At 39.3% G+C, this 17,119-nt stretch overlaps 1 protein-coding gene across 2 annotated transcripts in view; it reads right to left on the bottom strand.

Annotated features, from left to right (window-relative positions):
• Positions 1 to 17,119, bottom strand: part of pcsk1 (proprotein convertase subtilisin/kexin type 1) — an 84,337-nt gene that overhangs the window by 41,707 nt on the left and 25,511 nt on the right. For both annotated transcript variants that reach the window (XM_048528280.1, XM_048528281.1), the window contains exons 4-7: positions 12,686 to 12,832; positions 7,990 to 8,066; positions 4,846 to 4,934; positions 427 to 599 (exon numbers count right to left, since the gene is read on the bottom strand). In XM_048528280.1, the coding sequence (XP_048384237.1) occupies positions 427 to 599; positions 4,846 to 4,934; positions 7,990 to 8,066; positions 12,686 to 12,832 (486 nt within the window). The remainder of the gene's footprint in view (positions 1 to 426; positions 600 to 4,845; positions 4,935 to 7,989; positions 8,067 to 12,685; positions 12,833 to 17,119) is intronic.

Raw genomic sequence — 17,119 nt, 5'->3', positions numbered from 1 at the left:
ACCAAAGAAACTACCCTTTCTTTGTTAAGCTGTCAAACCTGATTCCATATTTTAAAAACCATCATAAAATTTCCCCTTACCCTTCTCTGAACCAATCAACATCATTTAACATTGTTTAAAATCTTCACAAATCCATCACTTTCTAAATATTCACTCCTGCATCCATTAAGAGTTCTACTTTATCTTTGAAATATTTATTTACTTTATGTATATTTCCAAAAGTCCTGGTAAAATGATGTGTTAAATTACAAAGGTAATAATAAATCTCTCCCTTTAGTTTGGACAATCACACCTGCACAAATGGTTTGTCTACAAATGTTTAAAAGTTGCATTTATTCTTGCTCAGCTCTAAGGAGTTTGAAAAGTTTGGAAGTTAGAATACCTTTTGCATACTAATTTTGACATAAAATGATCTGCAATACTCACCTTCTGAATGCCATATTCAAATGCTTTTTGTGCAAGTCTCCCAGGACCTTCCACAGTCTTTCCATCATCATTTGGACCCCAGCTTGCACTATAAATATCTACATGCTGTGGATTGAATCCAATTGAAGTGGCTTCAATTGCATCTGTTACGATGCCATCCAGCATTCTGATGCCTAAGGCAAAGTGCAATATTAAAATTAGTGAGCCAGCGACATTCGTCTGAAATTCAATTGAAATACAATAGATTATGTAAAATTCACCAAAGAACAAATAGGACATGAACTGAAGTACTGAATATTCAAGCAATGGGTGAATAATCAAATTACACCAATATATAAATATAGAAACATAGAAGATTGGAGCAGGAGGAGGCAATTCAGTTCTTCGAGCCTGCTCCACCATTCTTCACAATCATGGCTGATCATCCAATTCAATAGCCTAATCTTGTTTTCTCCCCATAACCTCTGATTCCTTTTGCCCTAAGTGCTATATCTAGTTGTCTCTTTAATACATTAAATGTTTTGGCATTAGCTATTTCCTATGGCAATGAAGTCCACAGGCTCACTACTTGGGTGAAGAAATGTCTCCTCATTTCCACCCTAAATCATCTGCCCCAAACCCTCGACAATGATGTCTGGTTCTGGACACACCCACCATCAGGAACATCCTCCCTGTATCTAACCTGTCCAGTCCTTTTAGAATTTTATAAATCTCTATGAGATCCCTTGCTCATTCATCTGAACTCCAGTGGAAACAATCCCAACGTAGTCAGTCTCTCCTCAGACGTCAGACCTGCCATCCACGGAATAAGCCTGGGAAACCTTTGCTGCACTCCCTCAAGAGCAAGAGCATCCTTCCTCAGAAAAGGAGACCAAAACTGCACACAATATTCCAGGTATGGCCTTACCAAAGCCCTGTATAACTGCAACAACACACCCCTGCTCCTGTACTCAAAACCTCTCACAAAGAAGGCCAACATACCATTTGCCTTCTTTACCATCTGTAGCACCTCCATGCTTACCTTCAGCGATTGGTGCACAAGGGCACACAGGTCCCACTGCATACTCCCCTCTGCCAATTTACAGCCATTCAGGTAGTAATCTGCCTTCTTGTTTTTGCTTCCAAAGTGAATAACCCCACAGTTATTCAAATTATACTGCATCTGCCATTGATTTGCCCACTCCCCAACCTGTCAAGATCATGCTGAAGGATCTCTGAATCCTCATCACAGTTCACCCTCCCACCCAACTTGGTATCATCTGAAAACTTGGATTTGCAACTGCAAACAGTTAAACCTTCTATTCTACCCAACACTTTTTATGTTCATACTTCAAGTCATTATGTGGCACAGTGGATATTTGAAGCTTGTGTTATAGAGTGATAATTAAAGCTTTTATACCCATATTGTCATATGCTGCAACTTGCTGGTCTCAGCCATATGACAGCAAAAACATTTGCTCTCAGGGAGAAAAGATCAAATCATTCTGGACGCTACCAAATGATTTATCACTGTCAACTTAATGACAGAAACCTGGGAGCAGATCAGCTGACATTCATTCAGTCATTAGTGGATAAAATGGGCATGTTTAAAGTCAGAGCAGGTATAGTAGGGGAATGAAAAATAACTTGCAAATAGAATGTTTTCTTCTAGTACAGAGCCTATAAATCTGGAGGTTACTCAGCAATTTTAATGTAAAATTACACATTATGTTTTATCATTCTAAGCACTATGGGCTGCTTCACTACATTTATGGCATTACATAAGTGAAAGTTGCGGAAGGAGCTCTTGTGTATCAGTAGGTAGTGCTCCTACCTCTGAGCCAGGAGCATCATATTCCTGTTCCAATTACATTTGACACATGTATGACTTCATTTTTTCCCACTGCAACAATCCCCATGAGGAGATGAGAAACCAAAATTACCAAAGTTTTTGGGTGACTTCTCCCAAATAATGAAATTACTAGCAAGGTCCCACTTTTTGTAACTTTTTCTTTAACACCGATTAGAATCAATACAAATTATACCTAAATTGTTAAGTAAGACAGTACTTCAGAAAAGGTAAATTTCATTTTCCATAGTTGATACAAAGTTAGAGCTTAGTCAACCAAAAGCGTTTGCATTACTCTCCATATAAATGTAACTGTTGTAACTGTACAGTTCCACAATGTGCTATTGTTTAGTCATGTAGAATAGGTCAGTGATCCTATTTGACGACAGTCAAATTACCTTCAAATTTCATGATTATTGTCACCAAGAAACTCTTCTATGAACACTCTCTTTCTCAGTTTACACTTATCCTTGTAGTGTATCTTTTTCGATTTCTTCTTCAACCGATCAACTGATAGCTCAACAATTCACTATTCAGATAGTATTGGGAATAGACTTGACCCTTTAGTGTCTCCAGGTTATCCATACAGCTTTCCGGGTTCTTTTTTTCTTTTTAATCAATGTGTACATTTTCACTAAGATGTCCTCTCTATTTCTCTGCCAAATAGAAAAAAAAACACCTCTTCCTGAAACTTATTTGCATCTGCTGTTCACAACAAGTCTTTGCATTCATCTTTGTGTTTCCATCTGCTTTCTCCTTCTGCCTGCATTTGTGTCTTTACACTCCAGTTCCTCTGCTTGTAATACTTTTATGTGTCTGCAGCTCTCATTTTAAGTCTGTTTTCATAAATTTCCTCTCTTTTGGCGCTGCTTTAAGATTCAGGATCATCACATCAGATGGATGTATGAAATTACAACCTTAACAATTGATAAAAACTCCCAAAAGTCATTCTCAAACTGTCTTAAAAACAATAATAGACTCCAAAGACCTTTTAAAGAAGTTACAAACTTCCTACCCATATTGCTTTCAGATCAAAATTCATCATACTACTAATTATGTAAATGTTTGTAATGAATCACTACTATAGTCAGCAGTAACATACTGGAGCAGCACTTGAGAAGATATATTACACAATATTTCATACCTTCTATTGTTGCAATAATTAACACATATGTGTATTTAGATGCAATGAGCAAGATATCTATGTCACTTTGCTAATGCATTGCAAATTAAATACTATATGTTGCCACAATGTGTGATTAACTGTGTGTGACATTTGTGAATATTAACTCAACAAAGATATAAAGTGTTTTTATTTTGCACTTTCCTAGAAGCTTTTTTTATGTTCTGAAATATCAAAAGGCAGAGTATATTGGCCTAAATTTCCACCATTCCCACACAGCTTCATTATCATTGTCAAAATGATGAATGAGCCTGTAAATCTGAATTCCTGTCCCCAAAACATGGCACCTACCATTGTATCAGGGTTGGAACGTGTTCAGGTCATATTTCACACATATAGTCTTTAATGAGGCAGCTACCCATAAAAATCAAAAACGTTTCTACTCGTGCATGAGTTTGGTGTCTTCGGTGTCTGAAGCATAAAATGTCCAGATTAGATTTGGTGGATCTAAACTTTGTGGATACACTTGACTAATCTGGGTATCCTTGTAGAAATGTAAAGTACCCTTTTGAATATGGTCTCAGAACTTCTTTGGGAAAGGTAAAGTGCCATTTGGAACTGGTGAAAGTAGGCATGAATATTTGCAAAATGTGCATCACTTCATTAACTGTCAAACTAATTAGACTGTTCACATACCTGTCAGAAACAATTATCAAAAGAGTCAAAAGAGAGCTGTGAAAGGAAACTGTCAAAAGTGTCACAATAATGTGTCAAAAGCTACTTTCAAACAGATATGTCAAAATTGTCAAAGTACTTAGCTCTTTCTTTCTTCAAAAAAAGTGCCCAGAGTGTTTTTTTAAAAGCTTATCCTTTCATACAGTCATTGTACTAAACTAAGGGCTAAAATTATTGGATGAGAAATGTATGATTAACTTCACAGTTCATTAGCTCACTTTGGCGCCTGCTATTTCAGTTCAACGTGGTTGTATTTTCCTTTAAATAAGACTGCAAGTTCTTGTTTCATTGCCATAGGAATTATGCTTTTAAATAAAATGTTTGTTGTTATAAGGGGCAGCCGAATAATAATGTCAAGGCCCTCAATTTTTTAATATCAGGATGCACATCATCCAATTTGTCTTATTATAAAGTCTCACAAACAGCAATAAGTGAAATGACCAAAACTGTGGTGTTGATCAATTATCTGCTTTTTGAGCAGGGATGTAGAATCCATTGGTTCAAACTAAAGAAAAACAGCCTTATGTTACTTTGTTCACAAGGAAATTAATAACAAATCCATTCCAAAACCAAACTACCTCTTAATAAGCTTCATAGTTAATAAAGAGATATCAAATGCTGAATTAATTTTAGATGAGAGGGCAAGTTAAAAAATTGATATCTCCCACCATTGTGGCAAGCACCTCCCAAAATCACGATGAATTAGAAATGCTCTTGTTCAACTCTACTGTACCTCCAACTTTTGAATTGTAAGCTACTCCTACTCCACATTTCTTGTTATTGGCTTGCATTGCAATTTCCCCAGCACACCTTGTACCATGCCTAAAAAAAGCAGATTAGAACTCATCAGATTCAATGGAAAATATGGCCTTATTTTTGCATATCGCACAGATATGATTTATAGTATAAATTATATAATGTTTAAATGTACAAAGCTTAACAAGCACATGCTTAGTTTAAGGCCAACATTGAAAAGTAAGATGATGCCCTTGATTGTGATCCAGTATAAATTTTTTAATGTTAATATTATTGTTGTAAAAATTTAACGTAATTCTTAGCTGGCATACCGTTGGTGAGAACTCACAAGACATCTGCTGATTGACAGGAATGTGAAGTTTAAACATACAGGAAAAGCCTCAAACTGAAAACTGGGTCAAAGAGTCAAGATAATACCTTTCAATATCTGTTTAAGCTGCTGCAGGTTAATTCTTGGTGTAGGTAATATAAATACAACTACCACAGGAAAACATTTCAAAACCCTTATTTTTGTGCATATTTCAAATTTAAAATCATCCAAAAGTATATGGTGCTGACTGAAACTCCCACTTGTAGATAGTTTACTATCTACATTGTGGGTCTAAGGACTGCACACTGAGTAAACACATACCAGCAACTAAGACTTTCACGTTGTGGCATGAATATGAGAAAGCATGGACTAAGGAAAGTCTGCTCTTTTCATGTGTAAAGAAGGAAAAGGAATACAGGAAAAGGAAGGAGAATTCTCTGTTTGTATTATTTGGCTCTGCTGCATTAAAAAAAATTTCACCAGCCACTGATAAATGGTTGTTTAGTTTCGCTCTGGTCTGTATCAATACCTTTTCAGTGTTGTGAACTAAATTAGAAGTCCACCTCTTACACATCTCTAAATCGGGAATCTGTAACCATACAGTATCCATACTGTAATAATTCTGGAAATCTCCAAAACGATAATTAATCATGCTGACTCACTGAAGTACATGTGAAGAGATGATACATGGGAACTGCATTAATGGATTCCCAGGATGGTTCTTATCAATACAGCGAGTCATTATGTGACAAAATATAAAATGATGCTGCATCAATATGACATTTTTCAACTTATCATTTGTGGTCCAGAAATGCTGGTTAAAAGAAACAACTTAGCTTTCCTGGCTGAGGAACTTTGGGGAAAGGATCGAAAGGTTATTTTCTTTGCATTGCAGACATTGCAACATTTTAAGGATTAAGGATTTTTTTCAAATCTTCACAGAATGTAGCTGGCAAACTTCTGCTGTGACAAGTTTTTGCAATAGAATTCTCATCCAAGGTGAATATTCTAATTACGCTGGAAATGGTGCTAACATCCAACCAAAATATAGAAATGCCCTTAACACCAGAAAATGAGTCAACCAAGATGTGAAAATCTTGAGTCCCTCACTGCTGAGCACTCACTACTGTTGCAACAGATAGAAAATTAATGATTCCCATCCTAATAGAAAACATCCACAATCCTAGTCATTATCATGTTGTACACAACAGACTCAAAACATTGCAAGTGATCATATTCAAATACATTATTGTATGATAGCCGAGTTAAATTTAAGTTATTCAAATTTGCATGGAACTACTCCAAGCACACACTCGTTGGCAACTGAAGCCAGTTCAGGACTTCATTTAGGCCATAATACCAAAAGATGTAAGATCAGATGCAGGCTATTCAGCCCAATGTGCGATTCAATGAGATCATGAATGAGTTGATAACTCCATTTTTCATGGAAACAGGTGTTGAACTCTAAAATTGTTTAGGCAAATTCCCTATGCAAAAACTAATGGCCCTAATTTGTTACCTATCAGTAATTTTAGCAAAAGTGGAAACTCGTTGATGGTGTGTACACCTACTTTTCCAATCAAATTATTAACAGAGGGAAAAAAACTCTCAAGATTAGCTTGGTAACTTAAAGGAAAGCCTGTAAAAGGCATTTGTGCTCAGGGTTTTTGGTAATTATCAAAATGTGGAGTGCTCAGAAATGGTGCAACTTTAGTACTTGCATCATGGATTTCTAGATCCTGTAAAATACCATAGCATATCTGTTGTCACTCTAACCTTAACACGGGAGAGAATCTCAGCAGTTCTCTTGATCTCCTGTAGAATCATTTGGAGAAATACTTAAGGATAAGCTGCTTTTATGGGTTTACCTAGTTTCTCAGAGGGTACTGCTGAAGTTTTGGAAACCCAATGAAAATTGCATCCAATGGCTGTATCCTCCTGCCTGCCTTCCACATAATTCACTTTTATGCAAGTGTAGAATTATTCTTTCCTATATTAATAATCATGTACCAGTCAACGCCAGCTTTGAAGAGGAACGCACATTAATTGTGTGTGGGATCAAGCACCCAAACTGAGTTTGCATTAGCTAACTTCAATCCACAGAATCAAGAATTGCCACAATGCAGGAGTAGGCCATTCAGCCCATCATGTCTGCACCAGCTTTCGGAACGTTTTAACTTAGTGCCAAACTCTTGCCTTTTCCCTAGGACTCCACACTTCGCTTCTACTTAAATAACCAACCATTATCCTCTTCAGTTGGTCTGCCCCCACTATGCTACTGGGGAATGACTTCCAAACCCAGAACACTTGCTGAGTGAAAAAGCTTTTTCTCACCTTACACTTGTTTCTTTTGCAAATCACTTTAAAATCTGTGCCCTGTGATTCTCAATTCTTTTGTAAGAAGGAGCTATTTTTCCGTGATTATTCTGTCCAGATGCCTCATGATTTTGAAAGCTTCTATCAAATTTCCCCCCAGACTTCGCATTCCAAGGAAATCATTCCCAAATTCTCCAATCTATCCTCATAAACAAAGTTTCTCATCCTTACCAAGAAATATAATTTACACTTTTCTTTATCAGTGACAGCTATGAATGTGTCAAAAGACAAAAGAAATTTTTTAGAAATTCCCAGGCCTTCCACTATTACTTCATCAGACATGGTGCAGATTTCCACTGTACTTCCCACAAAGCTACGATGGCAGAGGAAATTACTGGCCAAATTCTTTCGGACTTCTCATTTTACTAATCTAGATCCTGATGTATGAAAGGCTTCAGTAAATTTCATGTTTTATTATAAGAAGTGTTAACTTACTTATTTTCATTGGTTGGGTCATATCTGGGAAACGGATCAGGGTCATTATCATTAAAATCATAGCTTGCTTCTGGATCCTGTAGAAATAAAAATGGAAATTGAAGCATTAATTGGCAAGTATCACAATTAACATTTTTGAAACTTTGCTATTATATTTGTTTGAAATAATTGGAATATTTCTCAGGAATATTTGTCATCCAAGTCTACAGAGGAATATTTAAAGTCGAAGTGATGTGATAAGCTTCCATATAAATAAAATCAATAATAGTGTCGCAATGTAAAGAAAAAGTGACAGTAAATGACAAGAGCTGCCACTTGTATTGTTCGCTTTATTATATTTAAATAAAACTTACATACAATTACAAGAAGATTATGTAATATTTTGTCTCCTGTGTGGTAATTGCCCAGTTAGCTATGAATAATAAAAATAATTCTACTTTGTGGTTAATAAATTATTTCAGACCAAAATAAAGGTTTCATTTAATATAGTAATTGACAGTGAACAAAAGTTGATCAAGTATCTGTCCAAATTACACACCAATCTGACTTCTCTATTTCTATACTGCATCTGGGTCAAAATCCCAGAAGTCCTTTCCTAACAGCAGTGGTTGTATTTCTAGCTCATGAACTGCAACAGCTCAAGAAAGCAAATTATCACTTTCTTCTCAAGAACAGCGAGGAATGACTAACAAATGTCTATGCTTGAACGTAGGAAATAGATCCTTGATCACTTAGTACTGCATCATGTGCTGTATGTGCACTTTGATAGCCCAACATTCAAAGTTATTTTGATCAAACTTTGGGAAGAAACTTACACAAATGTAATAATGATGTGGAGGTGCTGGTGTTGGACTGGGGCAAACAAGGTCCATTTGAAGGTTTATTTGAAAAGACAAGCTATAACCTACTGGACTATAATCTGGTGTCATGTGATTTCTGAAACTGTAATTACATTTCATTTTAAAAATGGGAATATTGAGAAAAACCATGAAAGAAAAGAAAATTTCAATTTTTCACCAATTTTGGAATGGAGAGACAAGAAATTCACTAATGAGCAACAAAAGGTATATTTGCATCATTAGCATTGCATTGTGGACAGAACCTAAATGATAAGAAAGCCAGATACATTGTCATAGTTTTCAGTAGTGATCTGTCAAGGAGTAGTTAAGTGGCTGTACATCACCAGGTTACATCAACGTCACACTGACAGCACGTGCCAGCAGCTTACATTACAAACACACTGCATGTATATCAACCAAATGGCCATGTCTCAGAGTTTAACAGGACTCAAATCAAGGAGTCTGACGTCATTAGTTTCACCACAGCCAGTCAACGGCAGTGTCTGATCCCAATCCAGAGGCTTGGATATGGGCAATCCGCTGCTTGAAGCAGCCAGGATCAGGAGTTCCCTTACATTACAGCCTGGGAATTGGACCACAGTCATATCTGTAGGTCCAGTGCAATCAGTCAGAGGATTAGTAGTGAGTCAGTCAGGGAGTTGCACAGACATCATTTAGGGGGTCTGATAACGTCTCAGTTGGGTCTGTTTTTCCAAATTGTTCACAGGGATGAGCTATGATCAGTCCTGGGAGAATGTTCACTGAAAGTCAAGGGGGAGCTATCAGGGAGCACCGCTGTGGTAGGGAATTTCGGGAAGTCAGTTGTGCATTCAAGGTGGAACACTGTCCAGGAGACCAAGCAACAAATGCAGACGTTTTAAGCCATCTCCCGTTGACAGATACACCACTATTGGCCCCACCCCCGGTAGGGTACATTCTGGTTTTAAACTTTCTGGACACCATTCCAGTCACAACTGACAATAAACGACTGTGGACACAAAAGGATTCTGCCCTGGCAAAACTCAAACAGCTGGTGGTGATGGGGGAAACAAAAGGGCCGAGACAAAAAGAATTGGAACCTTTCTGGACCTGGCAAGACCAGATCACAGTCAAGGATGGTATATCAGTACGGGAAGCAAGAGTGACTGTCCTGCGTAAAGGTCACCACCAGAAACCGGCTGAATTCCACCTAGGTCATCCAGCGGTTTTCAAAATGATTTTTTTTCTTTATTCATTCACGGGATAAGAGTATAACTGGTTAAACAGCATTTATTGCCCATTCCTAATTGCCCAGAGGACTGTTAGGAATCAAACATATTGCTGTGGTCTGGGGTCACATTTGGCCAGACTAGGCAAGGATGGCAGTCTCCTTCCTTAACGGACATTAATGAACCAGTTGAGTTTTTTCCAACAATCAACAATGAATTCACGGTCATCATTAGATTTGAAATTCCAGATATTTATTGCCATGGTGGGATCTGAACCCGGGTCTCCAGAATGTTATCTGTGTCTCTGGATTAACAGTCCAGTGATAGTATCACTACACCATCGCCTCCCTACTGTTGGCCAGAAGTTATGCCCGGTGGCCAGGAATGGATGCCAACATAGCTGCTTTATTGTGGCCAAAGTGCCAACAAGGGCAAAAATTACCACCAGCAGCACCCCACATTTGTGGGAATGGCCAGGTAAAACCTGAACTCATTTACATGTCAACTCTGCCAGTCCTTTCAAAGTATCAATATTCTTGGTCATTGTGGATGCCCATTCACATTGGCTGAATGTGCATGGAGTTCATTTATCAAACTCCAGGGATGACAATTGAAAAGCTGCAAGCATGCATGGACTCTTGGAAGTTTTCCTCATGAACAATGGAACAACATTTACCAGTAGGGATTTACAGTACTTCCAAATGTTGAATGACATTTGGTATGTTTGGACAACTCCATACTATCCATCGTCCAATGGTCTGGTGGAAAGAGCATTCCAAATGTTGAAGGCAGACTTAAATAAACAGCCTACTGTTTCACTCAGCTCCTGTTTGATTATGGGGCCATCCTTCACACAACTACAGGGTTAGGTCCAGCAGAGTTGCTGATGGGGAAAAGACTCCACGCCAGGTTAAGCTTGATATTTCCAGGCCCAGGGAAGATTGTGAAATGAAAGCGAGAATGCCAATGCTGGCCACATGCCTCCTCCAAGTGAGAGAGACAGTTTACTTCAGCGGGCTAAGTTTGGTGTGAAAGCCATGGGAATGGCCCTCCATGGGTATGAGGCAAGGTGAATGTGAGGTGAGGTTCTGTAACATATGAAGTTCAGGTAGTTGAAGTTGCATGATCAAACATGTGGATCACTTGAAAGCCCCTACCTCACAAATGGGCAGATGCAAAACATAGCTGGCCCCTCACAACAGCCAGAAAGACTGTCAGAAACCGTGGGTTCTCCCCCTTTGTCAAGCATTGAAAAAACATCAGAGTCCAAGGTGGTTTGATACCATTACCACTTAGAGAAGAGAAGGAAACTCTCCCTAGACATTCAGGGCACAAAAGACAGGCTACAGTCTGGTGCACGCCACCCATGTCTGAGTCAGAGTCGGAGGGATTGGACCTCAGGCAAAAACATCCCAGGGGAAACTACATCCCTGACTTGGGGTGAGGGGAGGGGGAGTGGGAGTGTTGGGGTAGTGCTTGGAATGTGAGCCAAATGGATCTCATTGGCTAAGAGATTCTTGATTGGGGTTGTTGACCTGGGCAAATCAGAAAGCCCTAACTGACAGATATGAACAGGAGATCCATTCTCAGGACTTGTTCTAAGTTGGCTGGTCACAGCCCATTTTCTGTGAAAATGTAAATAAAAGATGACTTGGCGAAGGGATACTGGTTGCTGTACAGTTATTTCCGATACCCTCCAGAAAACTGCTAATTCTAACCAAACTTTGGAGTTTGAGTAACAATTAGGTCATCTGTTATCTTCTTACCCAGGCAATTTTAGTAAGTCATTTTGGTCCCTGAGGTGATCAGATTTCATTATGATCTGTTTGCAGCAGGTTTGTGGCAAAATATTAGTAGAACAAGTCTGTTTCCCCAGCAGCTGATTTTAACTTTCCACTATTTGCAGATGGGCACTTCAGGGGAATAAAAGCTCGCACTTGTAAATGCATTGCTACTTTAAATTTTCACCTATTTGATTAATATTCATTGTTCATTTGGAATTCCAACTCATTGTGTCTGAATTTTGAATGCTTGGAGCAGGATTGTGTCCCTGTACTCAGCATTTGTATATGGGTTCCATCATCAACTAAAATTTCTGTATTAAACAATCTGTGAAATTAATTCTGCAACAATGAAGTAGCTCAATGATTCAAATACTTAATTATAAGGTCAGAGACAGTAAGAACTGCAGATGCTGGAGTCAGAGATAACACAGTGTAGAGCTGGATGAACACAGCATGTCAGGTAGCATCAGAGGAGCAGGAAAGTTGACATTTCGGGTCAGGACCCTTTTTCTGAAGAAGGGTCCCGACTCGAAATGTCAATTTTCCTGCTCCTCTGATGCTGCCTGGCCTGCAGTATTCCTTCAGCTCCACACTGTGTTGCCCTTAATTATAAGGTAATTGGTTTAACTTCCATAATGAATTAAATGAGATTCATTCTCAGGATTTTGCCAGCAAAAATGTAATGGTGGAACTTTGCAAACCATAAGTGCAGAAATTAATTCTTGTGCCTTAGTTTTCTGTTGCTGCCAATAAATAGTTGCAGTTCAATGCAATCATATTAAATTTGCGTTTCAGCTTTACGAGAGTTAAGTTTAATCCTGGAGATTAAAAAAATTCTAATAATAGTCCTTTCAGTGTTACTCACATAATTTGCTTGAATATCCGTGTGATTCCATTCCAATCCATCATCAAGCACAGTAAGCACAATTCCTTTACCTGTTATTCCCTTCTTCCACACAGGGATAACGTGTAGATCTAGTTTTGGCAGGGATGATGAAGTCCTTGTATCTTGCTTTGGATGGGACAATATACAAAATATAATAAGATTTTGAATGTTTTTTTAATAACGTGCATGTCTGAAAGATATGTTTTCGTTTGAAGCTAAGAGCTTCGAGCAGCAAACAATTAATTAGTTGATGAATAATTCAATATTGTGGGTGGTTGTTGAGAACTCTGGTGAATCATAGTGAACACAAATATATCCCTGCCTCTGCAGAAATTACTGGCACTCCATGACTCATCCTGTGCTGTATTGTCAGCAGGATCTATAGGGACTACTCTTTGAAATGTATGATCTTTTCTTTCCCATTGGAGTATATTGTAGAGTTCCTTAACAATCAATAAGAAATCAGTTTTCTTTTGTCCCCATTCTTTCAGGCTATTGCACATTATTTTTGTTGCATGGTACTTTTGACTGAATTACTAAAATACCTGAAAGTATTAATCATTGTTCAGCAAAGCATTCTGAGGTATGCAAACAAAACCAAAAGCTCTCTTTGCTCCTGCATCTGAAATGTTTCAAATTCTTTCTTAGTGCTAAATGGTTCACCAAGGCTAATCTAAGAGTTTGTAGGCTCAACATAGTTTCTAGAAGATATCTTAAGCATAGTCAATCAGACTTCATATGGACACAAAATTTAGAATCACAATCAGAAACTGATGTATTTATTTGCTGTAGAAAATGGAAGTGTCCCACTGATGCACTAAAGTTGCTCCATGGGTTAAGCTTCGAGTAACATTGGCAAAACAGTATACAGGTGGCACAATAAGTCCTCCAAGTACGAGGGAGTTGCAGGGTAAAATGTAAAGTCACCATAGTCCTACCAAACCATAGGGCTGCTTTCTCACTAGCCAGAGAGATAACTCAATCTTAACATAAGGGTCACCACACTTCAGGCAAGGGGAAAGATTGAGAAGGAGGGTCCTTCATGGCTTCCTGAGCCAGTGCAGGAAATGAGCCCGTGCTATTCGCTTTGTATCTCCAATCAATCCCTCATGGCAGTAGAAATCACCAGTCATCAGAACTAATCAGAAAAAAAAAACAGCTTTTGCTTGAAAGTTCAATGGGGTGTTTTGTTTCAGAGAATCACACCTACTGAGTATTATGGCCAACACAGAAAATAGGCATTGCTGTGCTAGAGTTTGTAATTAAATTGTATTCCTGGTTAACATCAGAAGGCTAAAATAAGTTGGAAGGGAAGCAGAAGAAGACAACTTTAAGTTTGGTGATGAATCTTGCATTTTTTGAAGGGATTTCCACCGCAAAACTTAGCAGGTTTTCTCTCCACATCTCACAAAAACCCATTAATTATCTACCTCACCCTTATGATGGCTCTCATATTCAATTATGGCCCCATCTTACCACACATGAACATTTCTAGAACAACTCACAACTCAGAGGATACCTGGAATTCACCAGCATCATTTGCACCCGTGCCCTCTTTAAAAGCCGGTTATGCTCCTGGATTAGCACTGTCAGTCCAGAGCTGCCTTGCACAGTGCCTGGCATTTGCCCAGGCCATGGTAGACAGAGGGAATCCTCATCCTGCTTTGTGAGAAGGGTCCCTGGCACTTCTGTTGGATGGTGTGCTACAGAGGCAGGATTTCCTCTCCCCTCAGGACCTGCAGCGGAGGCCACAACACCAGATCATGCCAGCCTGATCCAAGGATGCCACATGGTTCAGTGCAAACTTGGTCAGCTGGAGGAAGGTACAGAACTGTCAGAAGTAGGGCAATTACATTCTCCACTCTGGCAGCATAAGCGTCACCATTTCTATCAGCTCATACTCAATCTGTCTTTGCTACTGTACCCACCTCCTAGCAAGGCTCATGCTCAAACATTCTCACTGTTGCCTGCAGCAACTTCCCTCCCTTGCTTTGACCTACTGCATGTGCTCTGCATTGCCTACTCACTCAACCACACAAAAAGAAATAGCTGTGCCATCCACATTCATCTTCCTTAATGCCTGCCTGTCTTTCATTCTAGGAGAACATCAATCCACAATGATTGTGATTTGCCCAACATTCAGCCCTCATCCCTTAAATGAAGAGCATCTTGACTCTGGCAGCCCCATTAGCGAACCGAAAGTTTTCATTCGCCTGGACTAGTATTGGAAGCCGCTTTGCTTCACTGTGCCAATGCCTCCATGACTTGACTGACACTTGCTGACAACCATCACCAGCTTATTAGCTTTGTGTCTGCCCTGAGGCAAAACAGGAGCAACATGAGCTTGGTATCTCTGTTTGAAGGGATCAAAGCCCAAAAGAGGCAAGGCAAATCAATGCAATGCATAAGCATTTGGTAAGCTCAGGGTGAGTGAGTGGTTATACAACAAGTGAAGAGCCCAGGCATGCAGTCTGGTTCAGACTATGAGCTGAGTGTGTGTCTCTGAGTGCACAGTATCCTTGTAGCAGCATTACAATGATAGTTGCTGGCACAGCCTAATGTGCTGCCTTAAAATAAAGAAGCATCCTGAAAATGGATTGGAAGTGTGCCATGAAGCTGGCACATGTTGGATCCCAATGTTCATGAACATGGGCTGAGTGTGGACAGTGCCCATGATGCATTGTTAGCATGTTGTTACCCCTGTGTTAAACATGAAAGTCCTTTGGAGCAGTAGTAAGCTGAATTCATCAGGTACCTTCTCTGTTTACATGTCAACTTTTTTCAATATCTAACTTGTTCAGCAAGTTTAAGGCAGAAAGCTGAATATCAATGAGGTGAATTAGCCTGTCAACAAGGCAGTTTCCAAGCTATGATCCTCCTTAATTTGCAAATCACCGTTGCCCAGCAAAGAATGAGTCTCACCACTTGGCAACTGCGTAAAAATTGCAGCAAAATGTTGTCAACATCAAGTTCGGCCTCAGCAAACTTCTCATCCTATTCTGCCACATTGGGCAGACCCCTTGGAGATTCTACCCGAGGTGGTTAACAACATGGAACTATAAAACCTACTTCATGAAATCGTGCATATCTCATATTTGTCACTGACAACATTATATGGGTGTAAAAATGGGACCGTGAATGCTGAAGTCAATGGAATATATCCGACTGGCATTGCTGCTGATCTAAGTTGAAAATGATTTGAAAAACATTCATGTCAATGGACGGAGTCCTTGAACAAATACAAGAAGAAGTAAATAGCTGACTATGAGCAAACAGATGACATCCATTAATTACGTCAGCAAAGAAAAGTTTAGAAAAGTATTTTGGTACAACAGACTTGAATATTGCTGAAACAAGACACAACATGTTGAAACTTTTCATCTTGCACTCAGCAGGGCATTTTTCAACAATATAAATTCATGGGGAAAACCAACATTTACACTGTATGCGAGGAGAGTGCTGAGTGGTTGGCAAGTGGATTCTGTTTGGTAGAGATATTGCCACGCTGAATGCATCAATAAATGATGGTTGACAATTAAATACCAGGCTTTGTTTAAATTTTAAACCAGGCACATTGACTCTGATTGGTCTGAGCATTGCCTTGAAACATGAATAAGTGGAATTTGTGATAGAGATAATGGGAACTGCAAATGCTGGAGAATTCCAAGATAATAAAATGTGAGGCTGGATGAACACAGCAGGCCAAGCAGCATCTCAGGAGCACAAAAGCTGACGTTTCGGGCCTAGACCCCTCATCAGAGAGCGTGAATTTGTCACCAGTTTTCTGAGGAAGAGTTACCGGACCCAAAACGTTAACTCTGTTTTTTCCGTCACAGATGCTGCCAGACCTGCTGATTTACGGCATCCGCAGTTCTTTCAGTTTTTGTCACCAATTTAGTTGAGTAGGAACAGGTATGGGTGCAGTGCTTCTGACAAAAGACAAAATATGCCCTTTCAGCAATATTAAAGGAACATTATTGGAATTGTTCCTTTTTGGAAGAACCAAGGGGTTAATTTTGACACTTTATTCATTCATGGGAGGTGGGCGTCACGGACTGAATGGCCTGCTGCTGATCCTACATCTTCTGACCTGTATTTTGTGGAGGCAATCGGTGCTTAGTTCACTGGCTAGAGACACAACAAGAACCCCCATGTTGCCTTTAGCCACATCCTGCATCACTCAGGTCAGTGGAAGGCCGTCCAGATAACTCTGTTGGCCAGTCAGAGACCAGCAATTCTTCTGTGCTCAGCAGTGGAAAGGGGGCAGCTAATTCTGGTATGACCCGCACCCAAGGGCTAGAATCAAACAGAATCAGCAACTAGTGAGTGGTTGCAGAACGGCAGCCATGAGATAAGAAGCAATCACAGAAAATGCTGAAAGAACACAGCAGTAGAGGGAGAAACAGTTAACAT

The sequence above is a fragment of the Stegostoma tigrinum genome, chromosome 3 (assembly GCF_030684315.1).
Source record: "Stegostoma tigrinum isolate sSteTig4 chromosome 3, sSteTig4.hap1, whole genome shotgun sequence".
Classification (NCBI taxonomy): domain Eukaryota; kingdom Metazoa; phylum Chordata; class Chondrichthyes; order Orectolobiformes; family Stegostomatidae; genus Stegostoma; species Stegostoma tigrinum.
This window is presented reverse-complemented; position numbering and strand designations above follow the sequence as displayed.